Here is a 27,151-nt window from a genome sequence, read left to right as displayed (position 1 = left end):
TGATACCATAGGTGCAGCAACTAAAAATCTTGGATGAGTTTGAATCTCAATCATATCAAGGTCAGAGGTTAGAGGTCAAGTTTTCTGAAAATGGATTTTGGAAGTGATACCATGAGTGTATCTACTAGGAGGCTGAGGGGTAGCAGTGGTGGCTGCCAGTATTTTAGGTTGATGTAATTATGACAAAGTAGTACATATTTTGTTAGATTTTGTTTGGGTTTTGTTTTTCATACACAAATGTAAACAAGTTGTTACTCCCTCTGTTGAAAATAACACACCATAATTACCACTTTCAAAAATTTCAATTATTGAAATTGTTTTTCCTTAGTTCATTTTATTTCTTCAGTTCATTTTGTTTCTGTTATCTGTTTCTGTTAGGTACATGATGGCAACAGCAGCAATGCTCCACAACTGGCCAAGCTGTGTGGCAGTGACCTGCCGAGTACCATCAACTCTTCCAGCAATGAGCTGTACGTCAAACTCCGCACAGACAGCAGTGTCAATGCAGGAGGCTTCCTTGCATCCTACACTTCTCGTAAGAAAACATATTTTGTTTCTTTACATTATATGTGTTTGTGAATTTAAATAATTACAAAGATTTGGAACAATTCTGATAATTTATGAGATATTACCAGAGATGGCCAAAATTGTATTTTAATTAGTGCTATTAGCCGTAACCGCATTAACACGGCATCAGCTTGTTCACGCGTTAGTGCCGTGCGCACAGAGCGATCCACCCTAACTCGCTAACAGAGATTTGCTGCGCTAATGCGGTAATGGCGTTAATGTCATTTTAATGAGATTAACGCTGACTGCACTAATTTAAATAATAGAAGTGTTGGATAAAAACATCAGGCCACAAGGTCAGATAAAATTAGTCATCATCAGTAATAACTGAAATACTTGAGTTCACTATATATGCTATTACATAACTTTCTTGTTCTTGTAAAGATGGCTAACAAATGATAATGATGTTCCTGCACATATTCTTTTTAATAATTTCCATTTATCGGAGTAGGAATGCCATGTGTGATTTTCTTATTGTGTTGAACATTTCTTTTTTTCAGAATGCAATAGTATTTTGATCTCTGGCAAACACAGAGGAGTGATCGAGTCACTGAACTTTCCCAACAACTATCCAGACAACAGCCAGTGTAGCTGGACAATCCAAGCCAGTGGTGGAAATACCGTCAACTACACCTTCACAGCCTTCCAGCTAGAGGCCAGCTCTGCTGCTTGTACATTTGATTACATTAAGGTAACACATCCACATCTCTCAACATTATAAAAGAAAAGAAATAAAAGAAAGAATGACTCAAAACTCTCACCAGGCATGTTTGTAAATAAACAAAATTTGATTTTGTGCATTTTTTCAATGCAATTTGTTTACAAAAACTTAAATACTTGTAAATACAACTGACCCCTTTGTTTTTTATTATGTGACATTAACTAAAAATAACAGTTACAGAAATTTGCAACCATCCCAATAAAATAAACATCTATAAATTGGCTGCTGAAATAAGTTTCAACATTTTGTGAGTTAATGATTTGCTTTAAATGACTGCTACTTTAACATTATCTTTTTTTTCCCTCCTTCACTGATAAAACGTCCTCATTATGCAACTTTTGGCAGACCTACAAAAAGTAATAAGAACTTAAGCTGCATGGTTCATGAGTTTAAGGGAGAGCAGCAGGATAACAACTAGAAAACCATGGGAAATTTGCCTGTTTTTAAATGTTACCTGTCAGAGATGCCAAAGGACATCTGAGGTGTAATGACTTCAATGGCAGATGCTATTAATGGCAGATTCAATGGCAGATGTTATTACATGTCACAGTCATACTGTGACATGTAATAACATGTCACAGTATAACTGAGGAAATCTGTGATGTTAAGGAGCAAATTCTCTCTACACCTCTTTATCTGCTAACTCATGAAATCTTTGTCACCTGTGAAGTGCCCTTTGAACACTGAGTTGTCTGTGCAAAACTCAAAATAATGAACGAGCTAGTGGAGGAAATGTCAGTGGCAAACATCATTGAATTATTCTTACCTGCTTGGGCACATCGTGTCATTTCCAATTAACATCAAAGGAGATCAAAGGTTTCCTTGCATGGCTGGCTCAAACTACCAGATTGTTCCCAATTTTTCACAACTGTCTCAACCACTGAATGAATTACAATGCAAAGGATGTATGTCAGACTGCTTTTCAAGACCTGTCTGGTCTCCCCGTTCATCCGGGGTCATCACCAATGCCAGTGATGTAGGCCTGCGAGCATGAGTTTGGAAAAGAGGAAGTACTGGAGAATTGCAGTGATATTCTGAATAGAATAGGCAGAACTTAAGAATTCTGCCACTGAGAAGTGTTTGGCTCTGGTATGGCCTGGAAAGGCGGCGATGCCAACTGGAAGGGGAATGCTTTACTGTGGTCCCAGACCACTTTGCTCTATATTAACACTAGAACGAGCAAACACTTTTTTAATGTAATTAACGATGTAGGCTGTGCAATCATTCCACACTGGAAAAAGAACAGTTCAAAGAAATCGTAGAAAGCCCCAAATTACCATGGCATTTCTGCCCATTTTCAGTGCATACTTTCTGCTTTCTCCATATATCATTGTCTTAGCTCTATGATGGGCCTAACCAAGAAGCACCTCTGATTGGCACATTCTGTGGGTACACTCCTCCCCCGGCCGGCAGCACTACAAGCTCAGCCCTCAACATTGTGTTCAGAACTGATTCATCTGTTTCGACATCAGGCTTCCAGATGATGTGGTACCAAAATGGTAAGAGGGAAATATATTTGATTGGTACAGACCAGATCAAGAGAACCATTACAAATATACTGTGTACTATAGTATTTAAAATAGTTTTTAAAACATTTATATAAATAAATGAAATTGAATTTTTATATTTTTAAATACATGCTACTAACTTAGCACAGAGACCTAATCTCTCAAGCGTGTTCTGGATCTGCTCTGGGGTCTCCTCCTAAGTGAACATACCTCACCTTGAAGCCATCAAGAAGGCATTCTGGTGTGTTGCCCAAACCACCACATGCGGAGGAGTTTTCACTCTTCACTGAGTCCTTCCTGATCAAACTTATCACCTTATCAATATGGAAGATCTCTGACGCCCTCATTTCATTTGTCAGTTTTTACAATTTTATTTTTTCCTTCACTATCCAGAGATCATGGCCGTAAGTGAGAGCAGGAATGTCAACCAGTAAATCAACCACTCTCTCCCTTCAGCACAACTGACCAGTGTAACTAAATGCTGACTAATAACAGAAATACTGCATCTCATATACCAAGAACAGATGCATCCACACACTGAACTGCTGATATGATACATACACTCATCACTGTGTTTGTTACCACACCTCTTCTTGTCATAAATGTCCTGAAATGATGTAGAGGTGCAATGTTGTAAGTCTGATTTTACCATGAGGACTACATCTCCTTTGTCTCTTCAGATTGTCACACATATAGAGAGAAGGTGCGACTTTTGCAGGTAGTGGAGGTCATTTGTGTTTGATGGTATACTATAAAGGCAGTTTTAAGTTTATACTACACTTGGCAGCTGGGTGTTGGTTTTGATCTCTGGTTTTGACAAGAGTTAATGCTTGCTTTATTGAATCTTTTCTCATGCTTTCTTTTCACCTTCCTTTCTTCTGCTGACAAATCTTTTCGTTAAAAATGTTGGTTTAGTCTAAATAGTTACTTAAATAAAATAATACTAATTTGATGCATGATTTAGTGATTTCTGTGTCCCTGCAGGTTGTGGTGGGGATCTCTCAGGTCCCAGTGGCTCCTTCAACAGCCCAGGCTACCCTAACAGATATCCAGATAATAGAGAATGTATATGGTATATCACCACATCAGCTGGCAGCAGTATAACTATCACCATCCATGAATTTGATGTTGAGTACCACCAAGACTGCAACTATGATGTGCTGGAGGTAAGATATGGATCTTTTCTCTACTAGATGTTGGCTTAGTAGTAGACAGTTCATAAGCATACCAAAAGCTGAATTCATGACAAAACTCATATTATCTTAATTCAGTTCAATTTAATTAAATATCAGTTTTACTTATATAGCACCGAATGACAAAAAAATAACGGCCATCAGCACTGTACACAGACTGGTGCGTAATAAGCAAGTGAATAATGCGGCAAACAGAATTGAGATGGGAAACTGTTCTCTCAGTTCACTGAGAGAGAGAGAGAGAGAGCTGTGCAAGAAGTGTGATGTTATCGTAGTGAAAGCAAAACTGCCAAAGTAAGAGGGAACTCATGACGATGTTGTTCGTCATGTGAAGCATAGTTTTGATCTTCTTTTGCTGCTGGTTCAGTGAATTTTGGTAAGAGAGTGACGAATATTTGAGATGTCGGCTTCCTGCACCCGATGGTGTGTCCATGTACTCGACCCGAGGGTCAAACTTTGTGTTTACATCGTTGTGCTAAATCCGTTTACCTGTTTGGTGGCTGTTGAAATAGTTTTGTGAGCTTTAAGCTGAGATTCTGGCGTTTCTGGCAAAATAAATTTCTATTTAAAAATCAATTCAGGATCATCGCGCAATAATCACAATAATGTTATATAATGATATCGCATTATTCAAACCTAAAATCGATTTGAATCAGGAAATCAATTTTTTAAACCCACCCCTAATCACAACCCCCACCCCAAAGTGCTTTACACTGAAATTTAAAGACCTCACAATAATAGAGAGAAAATCAGATGACCCCAAGGACCTGAGCAAGGACTTGGTGATACTGGGAAAGAAAAACTCACCCTAGATGACTGAAACTATTGTGATCGATTGGGGTTCATGGCAGAAGGCAACAAATTGTTGATTGTTGACTTGATTTCTTTTTGATTTGATTATTTATTGAATTGATGTTATTTCCCCTCAGGTTTATGGAGGGCCAGACTTGTCAGCCCCACAGCTGGCTAAGCTATGCAGCACTACATCCACCCCAATGCATGTCTCCAGCACTGGCAACCTTCTCACTGTGCGCTTCAAATCTGATGCCTATGTCAGTGGTCGAGGATTCAATGCAAGCTGGACTGAAGTCCAGGGAGGTGGGTAGGCATCATTAAGTGCAGCTTTTACAGCTCTGCATGCTCCTTCTGCATACAGCATCAGAGCTTTGGGTCTTGCAGTTTGATTATAGATTTTGTAGCTGGGTGGAATATTTTATAGAAATTTAGTTGTTGTAGTGTCAACTGGATTGAAGTTGTCACTACTGCAGTAGTTTTGACTGCTAACGATTCACCATCTGCTATCTTTCTGCCATTTTAAATTACAAAGCCTTAAGAGTTTATGTATATATACAGTACTCTGTACGTTTTATTAAACTCTCTTTCTTCTTGCAGGCTGTGGAGGCCCAGTCACAGCTCCTTCAGGGGAAATCCATTCTCCTTTGTATCCCAACAGCTATCCAAACAATGTGGATTGTTCCTGGGTCATCAGCGTGGATCCCAACCACCGTGTCTTTCTGAACTTTACAGACCTGGACATTGAATATCACAGCAGCTGTGACTTTGACTATGTGGCTGTAAGTGACTGAATAACAACAACTAATATTCAAGCAGCTGTGTTTGGTTGTTGCTATGTGCTCTATCTAAGGCTAACAAGGCAAAGACAGGCAAAAGCACTATCACTGCTTGAAAAGCCAGCAAACTAAGAAAGTCCAGAGTAAACTTTTCATTCTTGTGCCTGATTTATTAATAAACATGTAGCCTAAAATTTTGTTTACGCTTCCATTCAGTGTGACTCAACACAATTATGCTGTTTCTAAATTTTTTTAATGTAACTTTTATTTTTTATTTTATTTGATGCACACTATTATAAAATAACAAATTATAAAATCACATATAACATTTATACATGTAAGACAAAATCAAACAAGTCAGAGTCAACAAATAAAGTAATACAAAGTCCAGCTTACCAATAGCAAATTGGACTTAAAAAACAAGTTTTTGTGTTGAATAATCATAAACCCATCAATATTCTTTTTTTGTAACTAGATATGTTAGCTACTGATGCTGGGGACTGTGTTGTTCTGGTGCTTTTAGATTTGACAGCTGCGTTTGATACAGCGGATCGTGCCATTTTACTCTCTCATTTGGAGCACTGGGTGGGCATTAGGGGCACAGCACTGGAGTGGTTCAGGTCCTACTTGGCAAGGCGAACTTTTTCTCTCTGTCTCTGTGACCATGTGTCGTCCTCCGCCCTTCTCTTGTGTGGTGTCCCACAGGGCTCAGTTCTCAGCCCCCTCCTCTTTTCTTTGTATCTGCTCCCTCTTGGTTCTATATTAAGAAAACACGGCATTGCATTCCACTTTTATGCTGATGACTGTCAGATCTATGTCCCTCTAAAGAAAAAAGGCACATACTCCACACAGCCATTACTTCAGTGTCTTGATGACATTAAGGCTTGGATGTTTCTTAACTTTTTAAAATTCAATGATAAAAAGACTGAGGTAATGGTTTTTGGTAGCCCCTCTGAGACCCCCAATTTGTATTTAGATACCTTGGCCCAGTATGTTAAGCCAACTGTCACAACGTTGGGGGTCAAAGTGGACTGTGACCAGAAGCTTGACATTAAGGCAGTGATAAAATCTAGCTTCTTTCAGCTCAGGCAGCTGGCAAAAATAAAGCCACTTCAGCACTTTGAGACAGTTATCCACGCCTTTGTTATCACTCAGCTGGATTACTGTAATGCACTTCATATAGGGGTCAGTGCTTCATACATTACTCATCTACAGAGGGTGCAAAATGCTGCACCCTCACTTCACTGGCTGCCCATTTCTTTTAGGATTCATGTTAAAATTCTTTTATTTGCTTTTAAAGTCCTCCATGGCCTAGCCCCATCTTATCTCTCTGAGCTGCTACAGCGTTATACACCCACCCGCTCTCTTAGGTCAGCTGATCAGCTATTCCTGAATGTACCCAGGACTGAGCGTAAACTTAGAAGAGATCGTGCTCCAAAACTCTGGAACGATCTGCCTTTAGAGATTAGACAGGCTTCTTCCCTACCTGTTTTTAAATCACTCCTGAAAACCCACCTCTTCACCCTGGCCTTTGACACCATGTGAGATGTTGGTTTTATTTTTAGTTTTATTTTAGTTGTTTTTAGTTGATTCTATGCTGTTTTATCTTGTTTTTTAATATAGGGCTGTTTTAATTTTTTTTATGTATTATGTGTTTTATTTATTTATTTTTGCTGTTTTCTGTTACTCTATTGTTTTTTAAACTTATTTTCTGTACAGCACTTTGGTCCTGTGCTGGGTATTTTAAAGGGCTTTATAAATAAAACTGGATTGGATTGGATTGGATTGGATATGTGCATTTTGTATCATGGCATAGTTTGACTAAGATGTCACCTAAGAACTAACTTGTTAATTGCCCCTTGGGGATAAAGTCTTCTGATTCTGATTAATGTGCACCCCAGTTGATAAGGTGTTTTCTGTGCACAAAGTTTATGAGAATAGATGCATGAAAAGTGATTTGTTTGTTCATTTACTATGTGCCAACACAACCACAGTTTTACTAAAAACATATGCTTGTCCATTTGTAGATCCATGATGGTCCTACCTCATCTTCTCCTCTGCTTGGCCGTGTGTGTGGCTCCAGTGTTCCTCCCTTCACCTCCACCCAGAACACAATCTATGTTCGCTTTAGATCTGATACCAGTAGCAGCCACCGTGGTTTCAGTGCTCGCTTCTCTGAGGGTCAGTCTTCTTTAACCTCTATGCTTCAGTCACTTGAACACTGATATAATTTGTCCACTGTAATGGGTTTGTCCGCTCATGCCTCTGTCCCTGCTACATCAGAGAAGACTGCTTCAGTTTTCAGTTGGAGATTTGATACAATCTTCTCCTTTTTAGCTACTGGAGAAAAATCTATCTGCTACAAACAGCTTGATCTGCATCATGTTGCCAAAGCCAGAGTGCAGCTGACATTGTCTTTTTTTTTTTTTTTCAACAGCTTGTGGTGCAACGATTATAACAGATGATAATGGTGGGGCCATTGCATCACCAAGGTATCCAGCACAATATCCACCTAATCAGAACTGTAGTTGGATCATCAGAGCACAGGAACCATGTGAGTTGCTTTAGTTGAAGAAGAGTAGAAAAGTTCATTCTTTTATATATTTCATATAGAAAAACTTGAGATGCAAACTGTTCTAATACCCACTGACTTGTCTTTTTGTGCCCAGTAAACCATGTGACCCTTTCATTCACTGACTTTGACTTAGAGAGGATCTTCACCAATTGTTCTCATGATTTTTTGGAGATCTTGGATGGAGACAATTACAATTCACCTACTATAGGTAGTTATTCACTATATGTGTGTTTGCTTGTCTGTTTTGGTAAGTGTTAGAGTTAGAAGGGTAGTGCCTGCCTAAGCCTAACCTTTCTAATCATAAGAGAAGAGATGTGCTGAATCCTGAAAACAATATCCTATTGAGTATCATACCACATTGCCTTTTTATCAGTGCAGTTCCCACATCAGGCAGGTGTCCTTCTGTGACAATGCCTTATACACCTGGTTTGTCACTCCAGTCTTGCCATATTCTTGCAATGTAATGTGTTCCATTTAATTGCACTGGGTAAACTACAATCTTCATTTCAACAATGAATGCCATTCCACCAAGAGCAGTACAAATTAGCGGTGGAAAAATGAGCATACCCGATAAGGGAGCGAATAGTCTACCAACCAAAATGTGTTCTCTCTGGAAAAATTATGACTCAAAATGGTTCAAAATTATGACAATTCAGATCAATGATAGCCAAGTGAAAAAGAATTGACATTTTTGTAATTAAGTTGATGTTAAAATTACAACTTGATGTTGTCTTTTTTTAGGGCGCTACTGTGGATCTGAAATACCTCACCCAGTGACATCCTTCAGCAACTCTTTGGTAGTCAAATTCATCTCTGACCAGTTTGACTCCAGAAAGGGTTTCAGAGCTACCTACTCAGGCTCCACTTCTAGTAAGTCATACTGGGTCACACTGCTTATATCCACACACAATAAGAGATGATCAAAACCAATTAAAAATCACGTTAGTATCATGCATACACACTCTTATGGACAAGATATCCAGCAAAGTTTTTTCTTCTCATTTCCTTTACTCAGGTTGTGGAGGAGATCTTGTGATGGAGACTGGTGCATTTAACAGTCCTAACTATCCAGATGCTTATCCACCTAATGTGGAATGTGTGTGGACCATCCGCAGTTCACCAGGAAACCGCATCCAGCTCTCATTTATGTTAGTCAATTTAAGCATGATTTTTTGACTTTGGAAAGGTATATTATAGTTAGCTAGTAAATAAGTTCCTATCAGCAGTATTCCACAGACAGACATTACTAGTTGACTGCCTATCAGTGGGAGTGGCTTTAGGAGGTTATCTACTAATCAGAGGGTTGGTGGTTCAGTCCCTGGCTTCTGCATGCCTAAGGATGAACACCAAGTTGCTCTCTGATGTGTTCACTGGAGTATGAATGTGTGTGAATGTAAGATAGGAAGCACTTATGCCTGATTTAGACTTCTGCAGGGAGCTTTAGTTGAGACTTGTGTAAGTGGCTGACATCACTGCCCCATTTATGCTTGTTTGTGGTTATGTGTTAAAGGGGTTTACGGTTATATTATAAGTTACAACATAGTTTTTCAGCTGAATCATAATACAGTCATTAGGTATAGAAAAAAGTGTTTGTATGAATGGATGAATGAGGCATGAAGCATAAAGAACTGAGTCCTCCAGTAGAGTAGAAAAGCTGTATATAAAGACCTTACCATTTATCATCAAAGGTTTGACCATAAGATTTCAGATAGTAGTTAGAACAAATCTTTTTGAATAATTACCTGCCAATAGTAGCAAGAATTAACACACCCAGCCATTTATGTACTAACAAAAAAATAATAATACAGTATAACCAAAGGCTTTACAAGTGTGTCTCTCTGAAAACACTGTAGTACTTAAGATAAATGAGGAAGTTAGAAGAATCAGTATCATAGGAGGTTAAACTTGCCTGTTAGAAAAAGCTGAGACTGTGTGAGGTCCTGAGGATTGAGATTCAGGTGGAGAGCTGAAATAATTATTCCCCCCACTGTAGTTTGTTTTTCTTCTTCTTTCAGATCTGTAATATATAATATAATATATTTGGCAAAATACTACAATCAGAAAGATAAGAAGTGTCTTAGGTTAATGTTACAGTATATAATCTTATACTATTACCGTATAATGCTGACTATCATTTCATGGTGTACCATAAATAAAGAAACACAATCTTGATGACTGCATTTATGCAAGTGACAGTTACTGTAGCTTGAGTTTGCAGATGAGTCAATAAAATTTGTCTTGCATTCTTTTGTACACTGTACAGGTCCTATGTGGTCACAGTTGCTCTAAGACAGTAAGAACATAATGATAAATTATAAAACTATCTATCTATAAAACGATAAAGTACAGATTAAGTAATACAATCTCTTACAAAATACCTTTATTAATATAAATAGCTCTAATATATAAATATCCTGATATATTACACAAAACTGAAATATAAAATAAATCTGAAATTGAGGTGCCCTTCTTATCATACTGACAGTTATGTTCTCTGAGTGGATGTGCGGATAAGGGTGTACAACTTATGCAGTGTATCCTTTAAGGGAAATTGTAAAGAGATAGCCACGGCCATTCTCTGTGTGGATTTTCTGTGTGGTTCAGTGGTGCATTTGGGTAATCTCAGTCTCTCACTGAACATGCTCCTCTGACGGGCCAGCACATCATTGAATGGGTGGGAGGTATTGTCCAGCAATGTCCTTGCCAGCAACATCTGGCTATCTGACACCACCTTCAGAGAGTGCATCTCCATTTCCACAATGCTGGCCCCAAGGATTAGTTTATTGAGTCTGTTGACATCTGCAACCATGAGGTGCTCCCCCAGTATGCAACAGCAATTCCACAGGAAAGAATGAAAAAGAGCGAGAACACACATTTAGGGAGAAGAGCTGAAAGTAGTATGTAAGAAGTAACTACAGATGAGATGGTCAGACAGATGCTATATGTATGATTCAGCAGAATAATTTAAACTTCCCACTGTGATAAAATAGCCTTAGAAACAAATCAAAACTCTGTTGTGCATCACTGATACACTCTGCTACTTAAACAAATAGCACTACACCTTTTCTTAGGTGTCTGTTACATGAACTACAGTTAGATAATTCACTCTTGTACTTCTGTTAATTTATGACTTATCTATACACACAGGAACCTATATTAGTAAATATGACAAACAATCTTATTGTGTTTTGTTTTAGTACATTTCAGCTCCAAGGAGACTCTGATTGTCAAAATGACTACTTGGAAATCAGAGAAGGCAACGCCACTGGGCCTCTAGTCGATCGCTTCTGTGGAAACTCGCTTCCTTCCAACTACACCTCTGTCATTGCTCATATCATGTGGGTCAAGTTCGTCTCAGACGCTTCAGTTAGTGGAGCAGGATTCAGAGCCACCTTCTCACACTGTGAGTGTCTGTTTATTTGAGAATTAACCAACCATCTTCTATATCGTCGTTTTTCTCAGGTTCTCAAATTTTTCTCCTGAGGTCAGTACTAGGGATGGATAAGGATATTACTGGTCTGTGATCCTAAATATGTTTGCAACGAAAAGAATAAAACCAGCGTATTATTTTTAACAAGATATTTGAGATTATGCTTTTTAACGCTGCAAGTTTTAGTGAAGAGAATGTGAAGAGATGGAACGTTATATACAGTTTCAACCTCCTTTACATGTGGGTTGTAGTCATTGCCTCATTGTAGGTAAGGTGTGTTGTGCATCAAAGAAATTCAGTGTCAGTTCAGCCAGCTATTTACACTGAGTTATGTTCTGTGTAACCAATAAAAAAAGGATATAATGAGAAATGTTTCTTTATTCTGTCTCACTGCTCCACAGTGTATGGTGTTGATGTGACTGGGGAATCTGGTCAGATAGCATCCCCACTGTATCCCAGGACATACCCCAATAACGCTGACTACCACTGGACTATAACTGTAGATGGAGACAGCTACATCCAGATCCGCTTCTTGGACATGGACATCGAGGATCTTTATGACTGCTACTACGACCACCTGAAAGTAAGATTGTGAATGCTCAGAGACTGCAATATATAACAATAAGAGTCACATTTTTATAATATTGTGAGTAATAAGTGTCTGGAAATACATTGTGTCGTTTTACATTACATACTTTTATTAACTTATGGTTCAATATCAATTCAGATTTTGTGTGTGTGTGTGTGTGTGTGTATGTGTAAGATCTATACCTCACATAATGTCATATTGCAGCAGCTGAATTGGTGTAGGCACCACTAAAAATAGTCATGTGTTAAATAAAGCACACCTGATGAGATAATGGACAACCATGTGTGCTATCCATGGTCTGTGTCCATGTCCATGGTCCTGAAATTATAACACTTTATTTAATTTAATATTTATTTATTTAATGTTTTTGAAATTTATTAATGTAAATCCATTCATCAGAATAAAAACAACAAAAAGAAATTTTCAGGATAGATCCACTGACATCGCTTCATTATTTCCCTTCTTTGGACCCTGTTGTGCAGGTTGTAAAATTCTTGCAGCAAAAGCCACAACATGTTGAAAAGAACCTGACACCAAAACTTGCGTTGAGTTGCAAAGAAGTTTGCTTTTAGAATTAGGCTGCTTGGTAGTTTATACACTTTTATCAAATCCTCATCTGACATTCGAAATAAACTGACATGAGTGGATTAATCAGTTTGCGCTTGATTTAAGTATTCTCCTCCCAAGACTAGTTAGTATGTTGTAGGATGGAGATGTTTAGTAAATAGTACAAAAAATCAACCAAAGAAAACATAGACATTTTCTTTTGCATGTCCTGTTACAGTCTCCTAGCCCCAGTTTTGAAAGACAAAATATAATTCTGTGTGATCTACAGATCAATGAATGTAATGGCTTTTTATATTTGCTGTGAAACTCAGTAGTGTGCACTATCTGCAAAAGAGACAGAGCATAGCTTTTGTAAACTCCAGGAACTAGTTTGATCGCCCAAAAGGTTGCCTGTTTACGGCTCTGCCTAATGGCTTCTATCCTCAATCCTCATGTCTCTGCAGATATTTGATGGTCCCAGTGTTCATTACTACCCTATTGGGACATTCTGTGGTTTGAGTCTGCCCCCTCCTGTAAGAAGTTTGGGAAGCACTGTCACTGTGCAGTTCAAGTCAGATACAGTGTTGGGAGGAAAAGGTTTCCTTTTGGAATGGACTGCTATTCAGAACTCTGGACCACCACCCACTATCACACCAGGTGAGAAACAGCAGTTTCTCAGCAGCCCTGTTACATAAACCCATGCATGACCCAGATGCAGACTCATAGCTGGGAGGAAACAAAAACCTTTATTGTGGCTGAAGTAGAATATCTGAGAATACTTCAGGGAAACACACTAGACACAAACAAATTAAATAAAGAGAATGCCAATGGCATTTTTATTTATATAGTATTTTGTATTTATTTGTGTTTAACTTATATTGAATTTATTTATTGAACTGACTTCAGTATTGGGTAATATGTTCACATTTCTGTGTACATGTAAGGACTCGGACTGCTGCTATCAGACTCTAAGTCAGTTGAGGAAATGTATTTTTTTAGTGGTAGAAAGCAGTCCTGGTGAACTTATTAATATGATTTTCCAAATTTAAATCACTGTCCATAATCATACCCAGGGCTCTGACTTATTCATTGTGTTTCCGAAATGTTAAATACAACCTTCATCTTGTTGTTTTTCTGTATGTGTGCCAGGTGCATGCGGTGGAATACTAATGACAGGAGAGACTCCTGGCTTCCTCTATTCTCCTGGCTGGCCAGAAAACTACCCTCCTAATCAGGAGTGTACCTGGTTAATACATTCTCCAGACTCAACTGTAGAGCTTACTATCTTGTCTTTAGACATAGAGGACAGCCATACCTGCTACTTTGACAGCGTTGTTGTCAGAGATGGTAAGTAATTAAGGCCAACATTAAGGGATAATAGTGCTGATGGGTTTTTAGAGTCATTCCATTTCAACTGATGAAATGACCATTTGTGTTTTCTCTGCTTTTAAAGATATTAAAAATTGTTTTCTTTGAAATTCAATGTGACATTCCCCCCCCCCCCCAAAAAAAATGACATAATGTAACAGCTTCAAGTTGACTTTTATAGAAAGATTTGGTGTCTGATAGTAACATATCCAAAACTTGTGATGGCACCTGCCTTGCTTTCCCAAAATGGATTGTTGAAAAATTCATGTTCTTGTTTAGAGGCAGACCACAACCTCAGACTTAATATTCTAGTAAGAGGAAAACTGACAGGTTTTGTAATAGAGAGCTTAAATTCCACTACGTGTGTCTTATGCTTTAGGCTAAATTATGTATAAACGACTTAAAGTGTTTAAAAACAAAAATATTAAAGCACAAAAATGCATTTATGAAAATTTCAGCAAGTGATGCTTTACTGTTTTTTTGTTATATTATGATATATATTATTCATTTTGTTTCATTTGTGGCAAATAACAGCATCTAATAACATACTGTGCAGTATTGTTATGGAGCTCTTGATAATTCTCCCAGCATTATTTATGTGTGGATTCTATATATCAAAACAACAGCTTTCTAATTGAGAATTCTTTGCCTTGAGGAATGATCATTATGAAATTTATGATGTCGTTGCAACATCCAACTTGAGATGCTTGTTTCATGAAGTGCTAGAACTTCTCTGGACATGTCATTGATTGCTGAAGTGAAGATGGCTCGTGGATTACCTTGATTGTGCAATTCATTGCAACTATAAACATGATTGGCAAGGAATAATTTTTTTTTCTGTGTGATTTCATACATGCCTGTATATACTGTCCAAATCTTGTGATGTGAAATCTGCATTTCACTTAAAAAACATAAAGTATTTGCATGGCAGTGCTTTCTTTTATATAAAGTAGTAAAAATTATTTTCTGCAGACGCTTAACAGATAACATGAAAGACCCTAAAGTGACTGCTCTGGACTTGTAGAGAGCATTTATATGTCCACATGACTGTTGTTGGTTTGTTTGGTCTTCTGGACAGCTTAGAATGTCCTTTGTTTTGGTTATTCCCAGGTGCAACCAGTCAGTCCCCTGTGCTGGCTGATGTGTGTGGTCGGGATCACCCAGGATCTCTTCACTCAACAGGAGACTTCATGTACATCCATTTCTCCTCAGACAGCAGCATCAGTGGCCAAGGCTTTAATGCCTCCTACTCAAAAGGTGATACATTAGTAGTTAATTACTAAACATCCCCTACATGACATATAACCATAAGATAAAAACAAAAAAAACACTAGAACGCTGAAATACTACACGCTTCAGTCTTAAAAAGACAAAAGCAAATTGGGTGGTAGTCCTTCTTTTTAAGAACGGAGACCACAGGGTGTTTTCAAACTCGATGAGAATCACGGTTCTCAGCTGTGACAGAAGAAAGAGGTCATTTACTTTCAACATAAAGTAAGTTGTAACAAGCTTTCAGTGTGCGAACCTACAATAACTGCTTGAAGCATTCTCTCCTGTATGTCCATGTGAACCCATTAAAACCGATGGGTTCCCATTTGTTTTTGGTCACACTTTTAGGTCAAACTACTGTAATCGTATACTTTGAGTCTCTCTGAATAGCTGCTCCCATGTGTAAAATATTAAGGCTTTTCTATACATGTTTTTGATTGACTTACAAAAGTTCATTTAAGGCATAAAAATGAGAAACAAATCCACACTTGTTGAACATAAGACAGTCCAAGAAGTCACATTATAATTTTACTATACAATAAATATTGCTTACTCCCTTAACTTGAGAATTGCTTTTGATGATCCAGATTTAACATCCATGTGATGTTCTGGGCAGAAACACTTCCTCTCAGGTCAATTTTCATGATCAATATATTAACTGCCAGACTCCACAACTGCCACTACTCTACAACAATAATTATACTAGTAAGAGGAATTATATGTGTTGCTTTTTCTTTTTGTAGGTTGTGGTGGACTCCTGCATGTTGACAGAGGTGTTATGAGCAGTCCCAATTACCCACAGAATTACCGGCCAGGTTTGGATTGCAGCTGGCACGTGATGGTGACACCTGGCTTTAGAATTTCTGTCACCTTCCAAACCCCCTTTCAGATCCAAGGCTATGGAACTGGATGCAGTACAGGGGATTACCTGGAGGTAAACATATGGATAGCAAAAGCTGCAAAAATAAATATTTGAAAAAAAAAATCCACATTGCTACAAGAGAGAAAATAGATTTTTGGCCCTGTCAATGCGCATAGACTGAAGTGATTACTGGCAATTAACAGCTGTTTAAAGTCTATGATATTTACAGGTGCTAGAAATCCGTGAAATTCACTGTGTGTTGTTCAGCTCGATCCAGTTTGATCCAGTCTCAGTCCAGTCTGGACAGTGTGCAGGGAATAGTTTGATCAACTTAAGTCACACCATGACGATGTCAAGTGGAACCAGCAACAGGCTTAGCTATATTTGACAAGTTTGCTTTTTTCTTTTTGCAAAAAACAATTCTAAAAACAATGTGCAAAAATGTGAAACAATAGAATACAAGAAACAAATGTAAATTGAAGTAAATTATTAAAGTGAGCATCTCAACACATTTTTAGAGTCACATAAAACCCCAAGAAAGTTGAAGGAAAGTTTTATTTGTTAGAAAATTTTCCCACTAAATTCATGACGAAGCATGTTTTTGAACATCAGACAAGTAAGCATATGTAACGTCACATTATCAAAGTGAAGTTTACCCCAGAGGGCATAACATCATATGTCATCATGAGAAAAGCGATGTGTTCCCCCAAGAGATAGTTGCTATGTTCCAAGGTATTGATGTTACTACTTCTCTAATGTACTAACAGATAAATCATGTCAAGAGGAACTTTATATCCTTCCAAACTATTCTCAGTTTGGATGTCTGTGCACTGTTGACTTGGACCAACTGGATAGGACAGTAACTTTTTTATTAATACATATGATTATATCACTTGTGTTTGAAGAAGAAACTGTGGTGATACACTGTGGTGTTTTTTAAAAGCTGTAGTTATGTTTAAGTTTATTCTATAAACCTTACAGTGACAACAACAACAGTAGATGGGAGTACTAAGGTTCCTGAAAGTCTTTTTTGTTGTTTCAGAGCCCTGGTTGGAATTCCTGAAGTCACTGATCTTTTGGTTAATTATTTCTATCATTATTCACAGTTATCTTTCCCTTTCTCCACAGCTCAGGAATGGTCCAGATGGATCTTCTCCATTACTTGGAGGACGACTGTGTGGTTCAAGCCCCCCATCTGTCCTCCAGACAACTGACAACCACCTCTTTATTCACTTTGTGTCCGATGCCAGTAATGAGGCCTCCGGCTTTAAGCTGGTATTCGAAGCCCACAATCAAGGTAGAATCTTCACTTCATCATTATCACAGGAAATGTTTCAGTGCAGAAAAGCGATAATTTCTAAACATTTAGTCATGGTTGACAAGTTTCGAAATTGGAGTTGTGCTGTTGAAACATGGACTCGATGCCAACAGAACTCTAATTTAGGAACAACATTTTCAGTTTTATGCTTAGGAGAGGCAAAAGGAACTAAGTTGGCTTAAAGGGGGCGGGTGTAAAATAGCTTGTTCAGAAAGAAGATTAATTGAGGCGCTGCACTAATGCCCAGCATAAGACAAAGGTTATTTCATAACTTTAAGGAATGCTGAGCTGCTGTAGTAAAGTCTAGGAGAAACTTTGGAGTTGGATATAAGTAATAGGTCACTCTTTTTCATCTTTCAGCCTGTTTCCAAAAATGTTTGCTGTGCAAAATATCAATACAAACAAAATGCCATGGTTTAAAAGTCACTTAAAGGCTATATTTAATTAAAAGAAGAATAAATTAAATGTTGAAAACTTTGTTTTTTGGTGAATTAAAACTTATACTTTTCTTTCTTTGGTTTCATAATGGTCATAATACCATAAGGTCGTCTGTACCGTATGCAGGCCAGTTTAGCAAATGGACCCTTGCACTACAGAGCTCTGCTGTTAGAATAGAAATAGAATGAGGCTTATCAGTGTCTTAGTATATTGCTCCAAAGTTTGCATATATTGTTTAAGCATTAATTTGGCATTATATCCATAATTATATCCATAATTTAAATATACCCATAATTTCTGTTTATGATTTTGATTTGTCAAACCACAGGACATTTTTGCCCTTTACCTCAGACTATCTTGAATAACCTGAACAATAAAGATGTGTTTCTGGATCTTTGTATATTTTGCATGGTAGAGTTTGCTTTTGCTGACTGTGTCCAAGCTGTGTCCATTGCAAATCTTTAACTTATTTTAGGTTTGTTTTTTTTTTTGTACAAATTTTTCTGGTATCCAAACCTTTTCTGAAGTAGGTTTAAAAAAACACACACAGAAAGATATATTATCTTTTCAACTTTACGTAGATGTTGGAAAACCTGTCACGTCTCTTATCTTGATCCTTCTATTTCTCCACAGGTTGTGGAGGTTTCATTGAGCTGAATGATAATGATCCTCCAGGGTACATTACTTCACCGAACTATCCACAGAATTACCCCCAGAACATTGACTGTATCTGGGTAATTACTGTGCCCAATGGGGAAGCTGTCCAGATTGACTTTGAGGATCAATTCTACATTGAACCCACATCCAGGTACACCTTTACTTTCTCTTCAGGTTGTTGTATTTATACCTTCTTATTACCACGTAAATATAGCAATTGTTGTCATTTTATTGTATTCATCCCAAGATTATTGGTAAACACATTTAAGCCAATCTATGTTTTTACAAAAGAAACTAAACTAAAGAACAAACAAACATTACAATGTTACTAAATTGGTTGGTGTTGTTATTACTGTTTGTAGAGCACAATATGTGAACTCTATCTAGAAAATCTTTCACTTTTAAGTGTTGAAAACACTTTCACATGTATTCATGCCCCAAGTTTCAGGGCTCACAACATGTTTTTGTCCATTTATTCGACAGCTGTATGTACGACTACTTGGAACTGCGTGATGGCTCAACATCCAACAATAACATCATTTCCCGTCTTTGTGGCAACACCCGACCATCTACTCAACATTCGACAGGTTCCTCCATGTGGCTTAGGTTTCGTACTGACGCCAGCATCACACACCAAGGATTCAAAGCAAAATACTCCATAGGTAAAGAATCATCATGATCATGCAGTCTGAAACTCATGACTGTATCTGTTCTTCCCTCATTAATGTCTAGAATGGAAGTTGTAAACCAGTAAGATGGTGTCTCATCATAAGACCACCAACCAGCAATAAACTTGTCTTTATCTAGGTCTGGTTGTAAGGTGCCTTCAGTGGCGGCATTCTTGTGGCATACAGACCGAAAGTTATGGGAAATTGTGCCAGAATCAAAGCATTACTGGACCTAGCTTTTTATGTCTTAAAATACTGTGTGCCATTTGAAATTCACATTAAAACATTGATTTGGATTTTGTGGTTATACTCAATTATAGAGATGTAACCTTTGAGATTTTGACTATGTATCGCAGAATGGTGATAGAAAACCTATTTCAAAGCCCTGTTCTGATTCTGTAACTCAAATTCCTCACAGCAACATGTGGAGGTACCTACATAGGTCAGAGGGGTGTGATCTACAGCCCAGGCTTCCCAGGCTCCAACTATCCTGATAGCTCCAGTTGTGAGTGGTACCTGGAGGGACCCACAGGACACTATCTCACTCTTAGCTATGGGAATTTCAGCTTGCAGAATACTGATGGATGCTCTGCTGACTATGTGGAGATCAGAGAGTACAACGCCTCAGGTAAAAACATAAGTAATAAAAAAACAAGAAGATACATTCTCTACACCATCACAATGTCTATTGTGTTGAAATCTTTTGAATGTGTTACTGTCCGCAACTTTCTAAAACTGGACTTCCTTCTCAGTTCTTTTTCTTAAATAAATGTATTTATCTAATTTGATTTTATAACCCAAATTATGAAAATGTTGGGATTCTGTGTAAAAAAACCAAACAAACCCCTATATATATAATTTAAAATCCTCATAAACCCATAAACCCTTGGAAAATAAAAAACATATCAAATGTTTGAACTAAGGTGTTTGTTCCTGTAAAATATATATAATTTTATGAAAAACTACTTGCACATTTTGAATTTAATGGCAGTAAGACGTCTCAAAAAAGTGAGGATGGGGCAACAACAAGCTGGAAAGCATATTGTACTAAAAACAAACAGCTGGAGGAACGTTTTGCAACTGAATATGTTAATTAACAGGTCAGTAATATGACTGGGTGTAGAATTATGCAGACTCTTTAAAAGTTTTGCTAGACTGCCTTGATGACATTAAATGATGGTTAGCATTACATTTTTTGAATGCAAACAATCAAAAAACCAAGATTGTAGTATTTGGACATTCTGACCGTTCTTCTCTTAAGGGCGATCTTAGCCCTCTGGAAAAGTTCAGAACTCGCATTGGAAAAAAATCTGGAAGTGTTCTTTGATGGCAGTTTTTCATTTGAGAAACAAATAACTTCTGTTGTAAAAGCCAGCTTCTTCCACCTCAGGGCCGTGGGAAAACTAAAAGCATTTTGTCATCTGTTGACTTTGAGAAAGTGATTCATGCATTTATTTCATACAGCCTTGATTAATAGTCTTTATTTTGGTATCAGCCAGGCTGCTCTTTCATCTTCAGCTTGTTCAGAATGCTGAGCCCCGACTCTTGACAGGGCCCAGTCTTGGCTCGTTTACACTGGGTTCCTGTACATTATAGAATTGATTTTAAGATTTTATTGCTTGTTTTTCTGAATAAAGAGGTGGTTGTCTCTAAATGGATTAGCTCTCTCGTACCCCTCTGATCTTTTAACTAAAAATACTCCAAATAGAACTCTTAGGTTAGCTGATAAGTTGCTTCTGACTGAAACACAAAGTAGACTGGGCCTTTGCGATTGCTGCGCCTAGACTTTGAGAGTCTGCCTCTTCAAATTAGGACCTCTCCAACGAAACGTAACAAAATTTTTACCCCCCTAGCTTTTAATTGTGTTTTGTTTTGTTCTTTTTGTGTGTGTTTGTTTTACTTTGAGCTTGTTTCTGCTGGAGGTTTCTTCCTGTTAAAAGGGAGTTTTTGCTTCCCACAAGTGCTTTCTCATAGGGGGTTCTTCTCTGTAGGTATTATTGTAGGGTCTACCTTACAATATAAAACACCTCGACTGTTGTTGTGATTTGGCACTGTATAAATAAAATTGAATTGGTTTGAACTTTGTACAGCACTTTGGTCAACCTGTGTGGTTTTTTAAATGTGCTTATAAAGAAACTGATTGATTGACTGGAAAAAGAGCATCTTAGCGAGGCCAGAAGTAAAGATGCACAGAATTTCACAAATCAGCAAAAAATCTGCACAGGTTCACGAACACTTGCAGAAATCATTTCCTTTACAAATACTTGTTAAATCTATGATATGCAAAAGAGAAGCCATGCATGAACACGATACAGAAATGTCACGGTTTTCTCTGGGCCAAAGCTGACTTAAAATGGACTGAGGAAAAGTGTAAAACTGTTCTGGGGTTATGCAAATTAAAGTTTGATGGGTTTTTTGGAAAACATGGACAATGCATCCTCTGGACAAAAAGAAGAGCCATCTAGCTTGTTATCAGTGCTCAGTTCAAACTCCACATTTCTGATAGTAAAGGGATACAGTAGTACCTATGGAATTGGCAGATTGTACATCTGGAAAGGCGCCATCTATACTAAAAGGTATATAATAGGAAAAGGTAGAATGGTATAGGCTCCCATCCAAATGATGCTTTTTTCAATGAAGGCCTTGCAGATTTCAGCAAGACAATGCTAACGTGCATAATGCATAGTGAATCTGTTACAACAGCTTTGCAGTGTAAGAGAGTAAAATGGGACAGCAGTCCTGTTCCAAAAGTACAGCAACCTTTTAAAGGGAGAGGGGATCCTACGTAATGGTAAACATGGCCCCGTCTCAATTCTTTTGAGAAGTTTTGCTCTCCAATATTTTTCTTAAATGGTACATTTTTTCAGTTAAAATATTTGATGTGTTTTAAATGTTCTTTTGTGATTAAAATATGGGTTCATAAGATTTGCAAATAATTGCATCCTGTCCCAATAGTTCGAAACAGTTTTGAACTTAGGAAATTAAGTTACACACAACACATGTGTCTGTGTTTCATTTTGAGACAGTGGGGTGATCAAGATATTCCTGCATCCTTTCTAATGTTTGTTTAGGCCGCCTGCTGGGCCGACATTGTGGCAATAACCTTCCTGCTCCCATGGAGACATCTGACAGTTTTGCTTATGTCCGGTTTGTCAGTGACACCAGTGGAAATGCAGCTGGCTTCCGTTTGTTCTTTGAAGCAAGTGTTGAAGGTGGGTACATTTTGAAAAGTACAAGGAATAGTTGCTGGATGATCATTATGGTACGTCATATTTACACATGAAGTAAATCTTTGAGTAATATCACCACGATAGTCATAATTATCATAGATACCTGTTTTGGGGGGTAACTGTTGTTTCATTAGGTTCTGTTTTTTTCTTTTCATTCTGAATGATTGCATGGATGAGAACCAAATTGTACATTAAACAATTGACATATGTATATTAAAGCATTTGATAGAAAATGTTGTCAACATTATTAGTACTTGCTCTCATACTTTCATATTTGTGTATTTGACAGCTCTTCAGTGAGCAAAAGGTCATAAATAAGCCAGATATAGTCCTGCATATTAACAAACCATTACACTGTATGTTACAATATTATGGAGAAAACACAAAACATAAAGTTAATAAGCTGTTTATATTCTAATTTTTTAATGACCTGTAAAAGAACAATAAATAGAGATGTTTTTTATCACACAGAGATGCTAAATTCCATCCTTTAGATCCTGTTCATAAATATGTAAGATTTGGCATTTCTTTTCTTACATTTCTGTTTCTGTTCTCAAGTAATAAAGTTCAGTGTATTATATAATAATATACTGATGATAATAATCACTATGATGTTTAATTTATCTTATTTGTAAAGTGTCAGTCATTCAAGAAAACAGCATCAAGTTTTTTCCTAATAAAGCAAGTAACAAAGTGATTCACTTGAAGATGGAGGTAAAACAGTTTGACCTATAAACAGTGACACAAAGGGAACCTGGAAATTGCGACTTTGACCAAATGCAAAAAGAAAAACTGGATAACAGGACATACAGGCTGGTTGATTATCTGCCTCATTATAGTGCCTTTTGATTTTGTTTCCAAGCAACAAAAGGAGACAAAAAAATTTAAGCCGCTCTTCATTCCAGCGACCTCAAACTCAAAACCAACAACATTATTTGTTATGTTGAATCTCTCTTTTTTATCCTTTCCCACAGAATGTGGAGGTGAACTGAATGCTCCCTCAGGAACTATCTCCTCTCCCAATTACCCCAACTTGTATCCACACAGCCGAGTGTGTCGCTGGGAGCTGGTAGTGTCACCAGACCGCAGGATTACCCTCACCATCAATGACCTGAGACTGGAAGGTTCTGATACATCCTGCGTATTTGACTATGTTGATGTGAGTCCCTTTCTGCCAGTAGTCCTCATTCCTTTCACTTGACTCAAACCACAATTCAAATTAATTCCCCTTAAATGCTGTGGAATCTCTGATAGCCATCTAGAACCCTTGAAAATGAAATTAAAAAATCAAAATTTGCAGCATACCTGCAATAAGTTTATTTGTGTAATTTTTTGTGAAGTTGAAAATACTGAAAAATATTTTATTACTTTTTTGATGGGCATGTAAGAAAAATCGCATATCAAGCATAAATCATAAATGTCTCCCAGGTAATGAACGGATTGGCAGTCGATGCCCCTCACCTACAACGGTTCTGTGGTACAGTACCAGCTGGAACTCAGGTGCGGTCCTCTGGCAACACCATGGCCGTTGAGTTCCGCACTGATGCGTCAGTGTCCAGTGGTGGATTCTTGGCAACGTATTCCTCTGATGAACCTGCAGGTTAGATTCTCCTGCGTGCAAAACTAAAATATTATCTACAGAAAAATATAATTCAGATCACTTTAATCATATTGTCTAAATCAGAGGTCTTGGTGTTTAGCAATTTTTAGATCCCACAATGGCTTATGCTCTGACCAGTATATAGTGGTAGGAAGAGAATATGATAACTTCCAAGTGGTTTAGTTTCTATTGGAAAATAGTGCCAAAAATGACTTACTGTTAGCTGATAATGCTACCTGGCAGAGGAATGTTTTAAAGCATTCCTTTACCAAAAGAAGCAATGAATCACTATGAAAACACGTCGCTACACAAAAAAACTATTTATTTTTTTTTAGCAAATTCTACATAATTTCTCAAAACAAGAAATAATTACTCTGCAGGAAAATCTTCCCTGTCAGTGTTATGTGGATTAACATTACTGCTGAGTTCATTTAACATATTTAAAACATTTCATACTCTATTGTATCATTACTAGAGATACATGTTTGCAATGGCTTTCCTGTGAAGATATTTCTGAAAAAAATGGATTCCATCTTCTTATCTACATCACACATGTCGGGCAAGGTGGTTAGTAACAGAAAACTCTGTTATGATGATAACTGAAGCAGATCTATTTGTTAATGCTAGCTAGCCCTGTTTCCACATAAAGCACAGCTTGTTTCTGATCTCAGCACAGGCTGTTTTGATCCAGCAGGTAAATCCAGGGAGCATGTGCACATGTGGTGGATCTGAGCAGAGAGAATAAGAGGCCAAACTGAAAAAAAGCAAGAAGCATAATCCACTATTAGGAAGCCTGAGCAACTGTAGGTTTTAGCTAGTCAAATGACCTGCAATGAGAGTGAGAAAGGATGTGTTATGTCAGCTGGTGAGTAATGAGCCGCAAGTGGATAGGCAGGGAAACATTAAAGGAACCAGCAGGTAGCCACACCTCTTTAACCATAAAAAAGACTTTTGGAACCCAAAGAAAGCTGAAGTCATACAAGATTATTCCTTATTGGAGGATGATGTTCTTGTAATTGCTGAAGAGTCCAATTACTCTGTCCAATTACCTGTCCTGTCTGTACTTTAGTATTAATTATTAATAATTATTAATAGGTATCATTCCCAATCAGTAACAGGTCAGTCAGTTACTCTATATAGTCTCAACCACCTACACTTCATTGTGTTTTAATGAAGTGCTGTTCCATATTGTGTTCTAACATTTACTCTAATCTGCTATTTTAATCTGTATTTTGCTAGAATGTGGCGGTATCCTGAATAACCCTGATGGTGGCAACTTCACTTCTCCTGGCTACCTGGTGTCCAACTACAGCAACAACATCAACTGTGAGTGGCTGATTCAGAACCCACAGCACATCAACTCCTCTATTGTGGTGTTGATAGAAGACTTGCACCTGGAGGACCATCAAACCTGTGAAGCAGACTATCTCCAGTTCCGCTTAGGTAAGTCCCATGTAGAACACCAGACCAATATGACGTATAAATTACATGTGCAATGAAGTATATAGCTGCATTTTTATTTTAATTACTTAAGCTTGGAGGCTTGAGCTTATCCCACCTACCATAGGGCGTTAAGCAGGGTACACCCTGGACAGGTCACCTGTCTGACACAGGGCTAACACATAGAGACAGAAAATCTACTTCTGTCAGTGTTAATCTCGTTAAAATGGCGTTAACGCCATAACCGCATTAACACGTCAAATCTCCATTAGCGAGTTAACGTGGATCACCCTGTGCATGCACGGGATTAACGCTGACAGCACTAAGACAATCATTCACACTTAACCCCATTAATTGCATGTCTTCAAACTCTGGGAGGAAGCCAGAGTACACAGAGAAAACCCACACAAACGCAGGGAGAACATGCAAACTCCACACAGAAAGGCCCCAGTCAGATGGTGGAGTCGAACTTGCTACCTTCTAGCTGTGAGGTGCTAACAGTGCTAACCACCACACCACTGTGCTGCCCTTATTAAAAGAGGCAATTTGGCAAATTGCTATAAAAAATGATCCAAGCCTTAGCAGACAGCTAGTTGGTTGTAACACAAATAGAATTTACTAAGAGAGCATTCTTATTTATGTATTTTTTAATTAACCATTACTGCCATTTGAAATATATTAGGCCTGGCAAAATTGCCAGCACCACCTCAAAAGTAAAGTTTTTGTTTCTTTTGTGAATAAAATATGCAGCTGTGAGTTTCCAGGTTTCGTTAAGATTACAAAATAAATCTTTGCATTATGATATGATTATTATAGCAGATAAAAAACTAAAAACAAATGTATCTGTGTTGTGTGTTCAAGAGTGGAAGAAAAAGTATATGAAATCTAGTCCAGTCTAATCTAATGTCTCACTTTTTGCAGGTGACTCAAATGGAGAACTGCTGGGCAGGTTTTGTGGCCAGACAGCCTTTGTACTTCCTATTGTGGTCTTTACCCCAGAACTCTGGGTCCATTTCCAGACAGACAACTCCAACGGAGACTTGGGTTTCAAGGCTAAGTACTTGTTTTCCGGTACGACTCACACTGATACCTCATTTCTTTGAATACGAGACTAACATTTAGCTAATGTAGCAATCAGGTTGCAGATGAACATTGTCCTTTGATGCATCATTCTCTCTTTTCTCTCTTAGAATGTGGAGGCTGGCAGACAGGTGACAGTGGGGTGTTAGCCAGTCCTGATTACCCTAACCTCTATCCTAGTCCTAGTCGCTGTGCTTGGCTGCTTGAGGCTCCAGAGGGCCACACTATTACAGTGAGTGTGTACAGTGGCTTGCTACATTAAAATACCTATGCGGACTACAGTGTACAATTGAATGCCCCCTATAAGCAAGCACTTTGGCGACAGTGGAAAGAAAAAACTCCCCAGCAGAACCAGGCACTGGGAGGGGTGGAAGACAGGAGAAAAACATGCTGTGAAAGAGAGCCAGAGATTGACTGATTGTACAAGACCTTATATATTTAGGAGAAAGATTTTAAAACTGTCACATCGCACTGAAGCTGTTTAGCATTCCTTAAACTAAATATTTTTGCCACAGTCATAA

At 37.9% G+C, this 27,151-nt stretch overlaps 1 protein-coding gene across 4 annotated transcripts in view; it reads left to right on the top strand.

Annotated features, from left to right (window-relative positions):
• cubn (cubilin (intrinsic factor-cobalamin receptor)) overlaps positions 1-27,151 on the top strand; it is a 78,254-nt gene that overhangs the window by 29,713 nt on the left and 21,390 nt on the right. For all 4 annotated transcript variants that reach the window (XR_005614260.1, XR_005614261.1, XM_039617163.1 and 1 more), the window contains 27 exons: positions 379-535; positions 1,068-1,258; positions 2,628-2,787; positions 3,781-3,962; positions 4,919-5,087; positions 5,382-5,563; positions 7,588-7,741; positions 7,998-8,114; positions 8,230-8,343; positions 8,877-9,005; positions 9,151-9,283; positions 11,333-11,538; positions 11,967-12,148; positions 13,165-13,357; positions 13,850-14,047; positions 15,179-15,325; positions 16,081-16,271; positions 17,328-17,496; positions 18,589-18,763; positions 19,096-19,274; positions 19,699-19,908; positions 22,352-22,492; positions 23,485-23,669; positions 23,939-24,110; positions 25,350-25,553; positions 26,472-26,621; positions 26,741-26,862. Coding sequence is in view for 2 of the 4 variants with exons in the window: in XM_039617163.1 (XP_039473097.1) it covers positions 379-535; positions 1,068-1,258; positions 2,628-2,787; positions 3,781-3,962; positions 4,919-5,087; positions 5,382-5,563; positions 7,588-7,741; positions 7,998-8,114; positions 8,230-8,343; positions 8,877-9,005; positions 9,151-9,283; positions 11,333-11,538; positions 11,967-12,148; positions 13,165-13,357; positions 13,850-14,047; positions 15,179-15,325; positions 16,081-16,271; positions 17,328-17,496; positions 18,589-18,763; positions 19,096-19,274; positions 19,699-19,908; positions 22,352-22,492; positions 23,485-23,669; positions 23,939-24,110; positions 25,350-25,553; positions 26,472-26,621; positions 26,741-26,862 (4,512 nt within the window). In the remaining 2 variants the exon portion in view is untranslated. The remainder of the gene's footprint in view (positions 1-378; positions 536-1,067; positions 1,259-2,627; positions 2,788-3,780; positions 3,963-4,918; positions 5,088-5,381; positions 5,564-7,587; positions 7,742-7,997; positions 8,115-8,229; positions 8,344-8,876; positions 9,006-9,150; positions 9,284-11,332; positions 11,539-11,966; positions 12,149-13,164; positions 13,358-13,849; positions 14,048-15,178; positions 15,326-16,080; positions 16,272-17,327; positions 17,497-18,588; positions 18,764-19,095; positions 19,275-19,698; positions 19,909-22,351; positions 22,493-23,484; positions 23,670-23,938; positions 24,111-25,349; positions 25,554-26,471; positions 26,622-26,740; positions 26,863-27,151) is intronic.

Source organism: Oreochromis aureus, linkage group 9 (genome assembly GCF_013358895.1).
Source record: "Oreochromis aureus strain Israel breed Guangdong linkage group 9, ZZ_aureus, whole genome shotgun sequence".
Taxonomy (NCBI): Eukaryota; Metazoa; Chordata; class Actinopteri; order Cichliformes; family Cichlidae; genus Oreochromis; species Oreochromis aureus.
The sequence above is the reverse complement of the archived record's forward strand: the minus strand, read 5'-3'. Positions and strand labels throughout refer to the sequence as shown.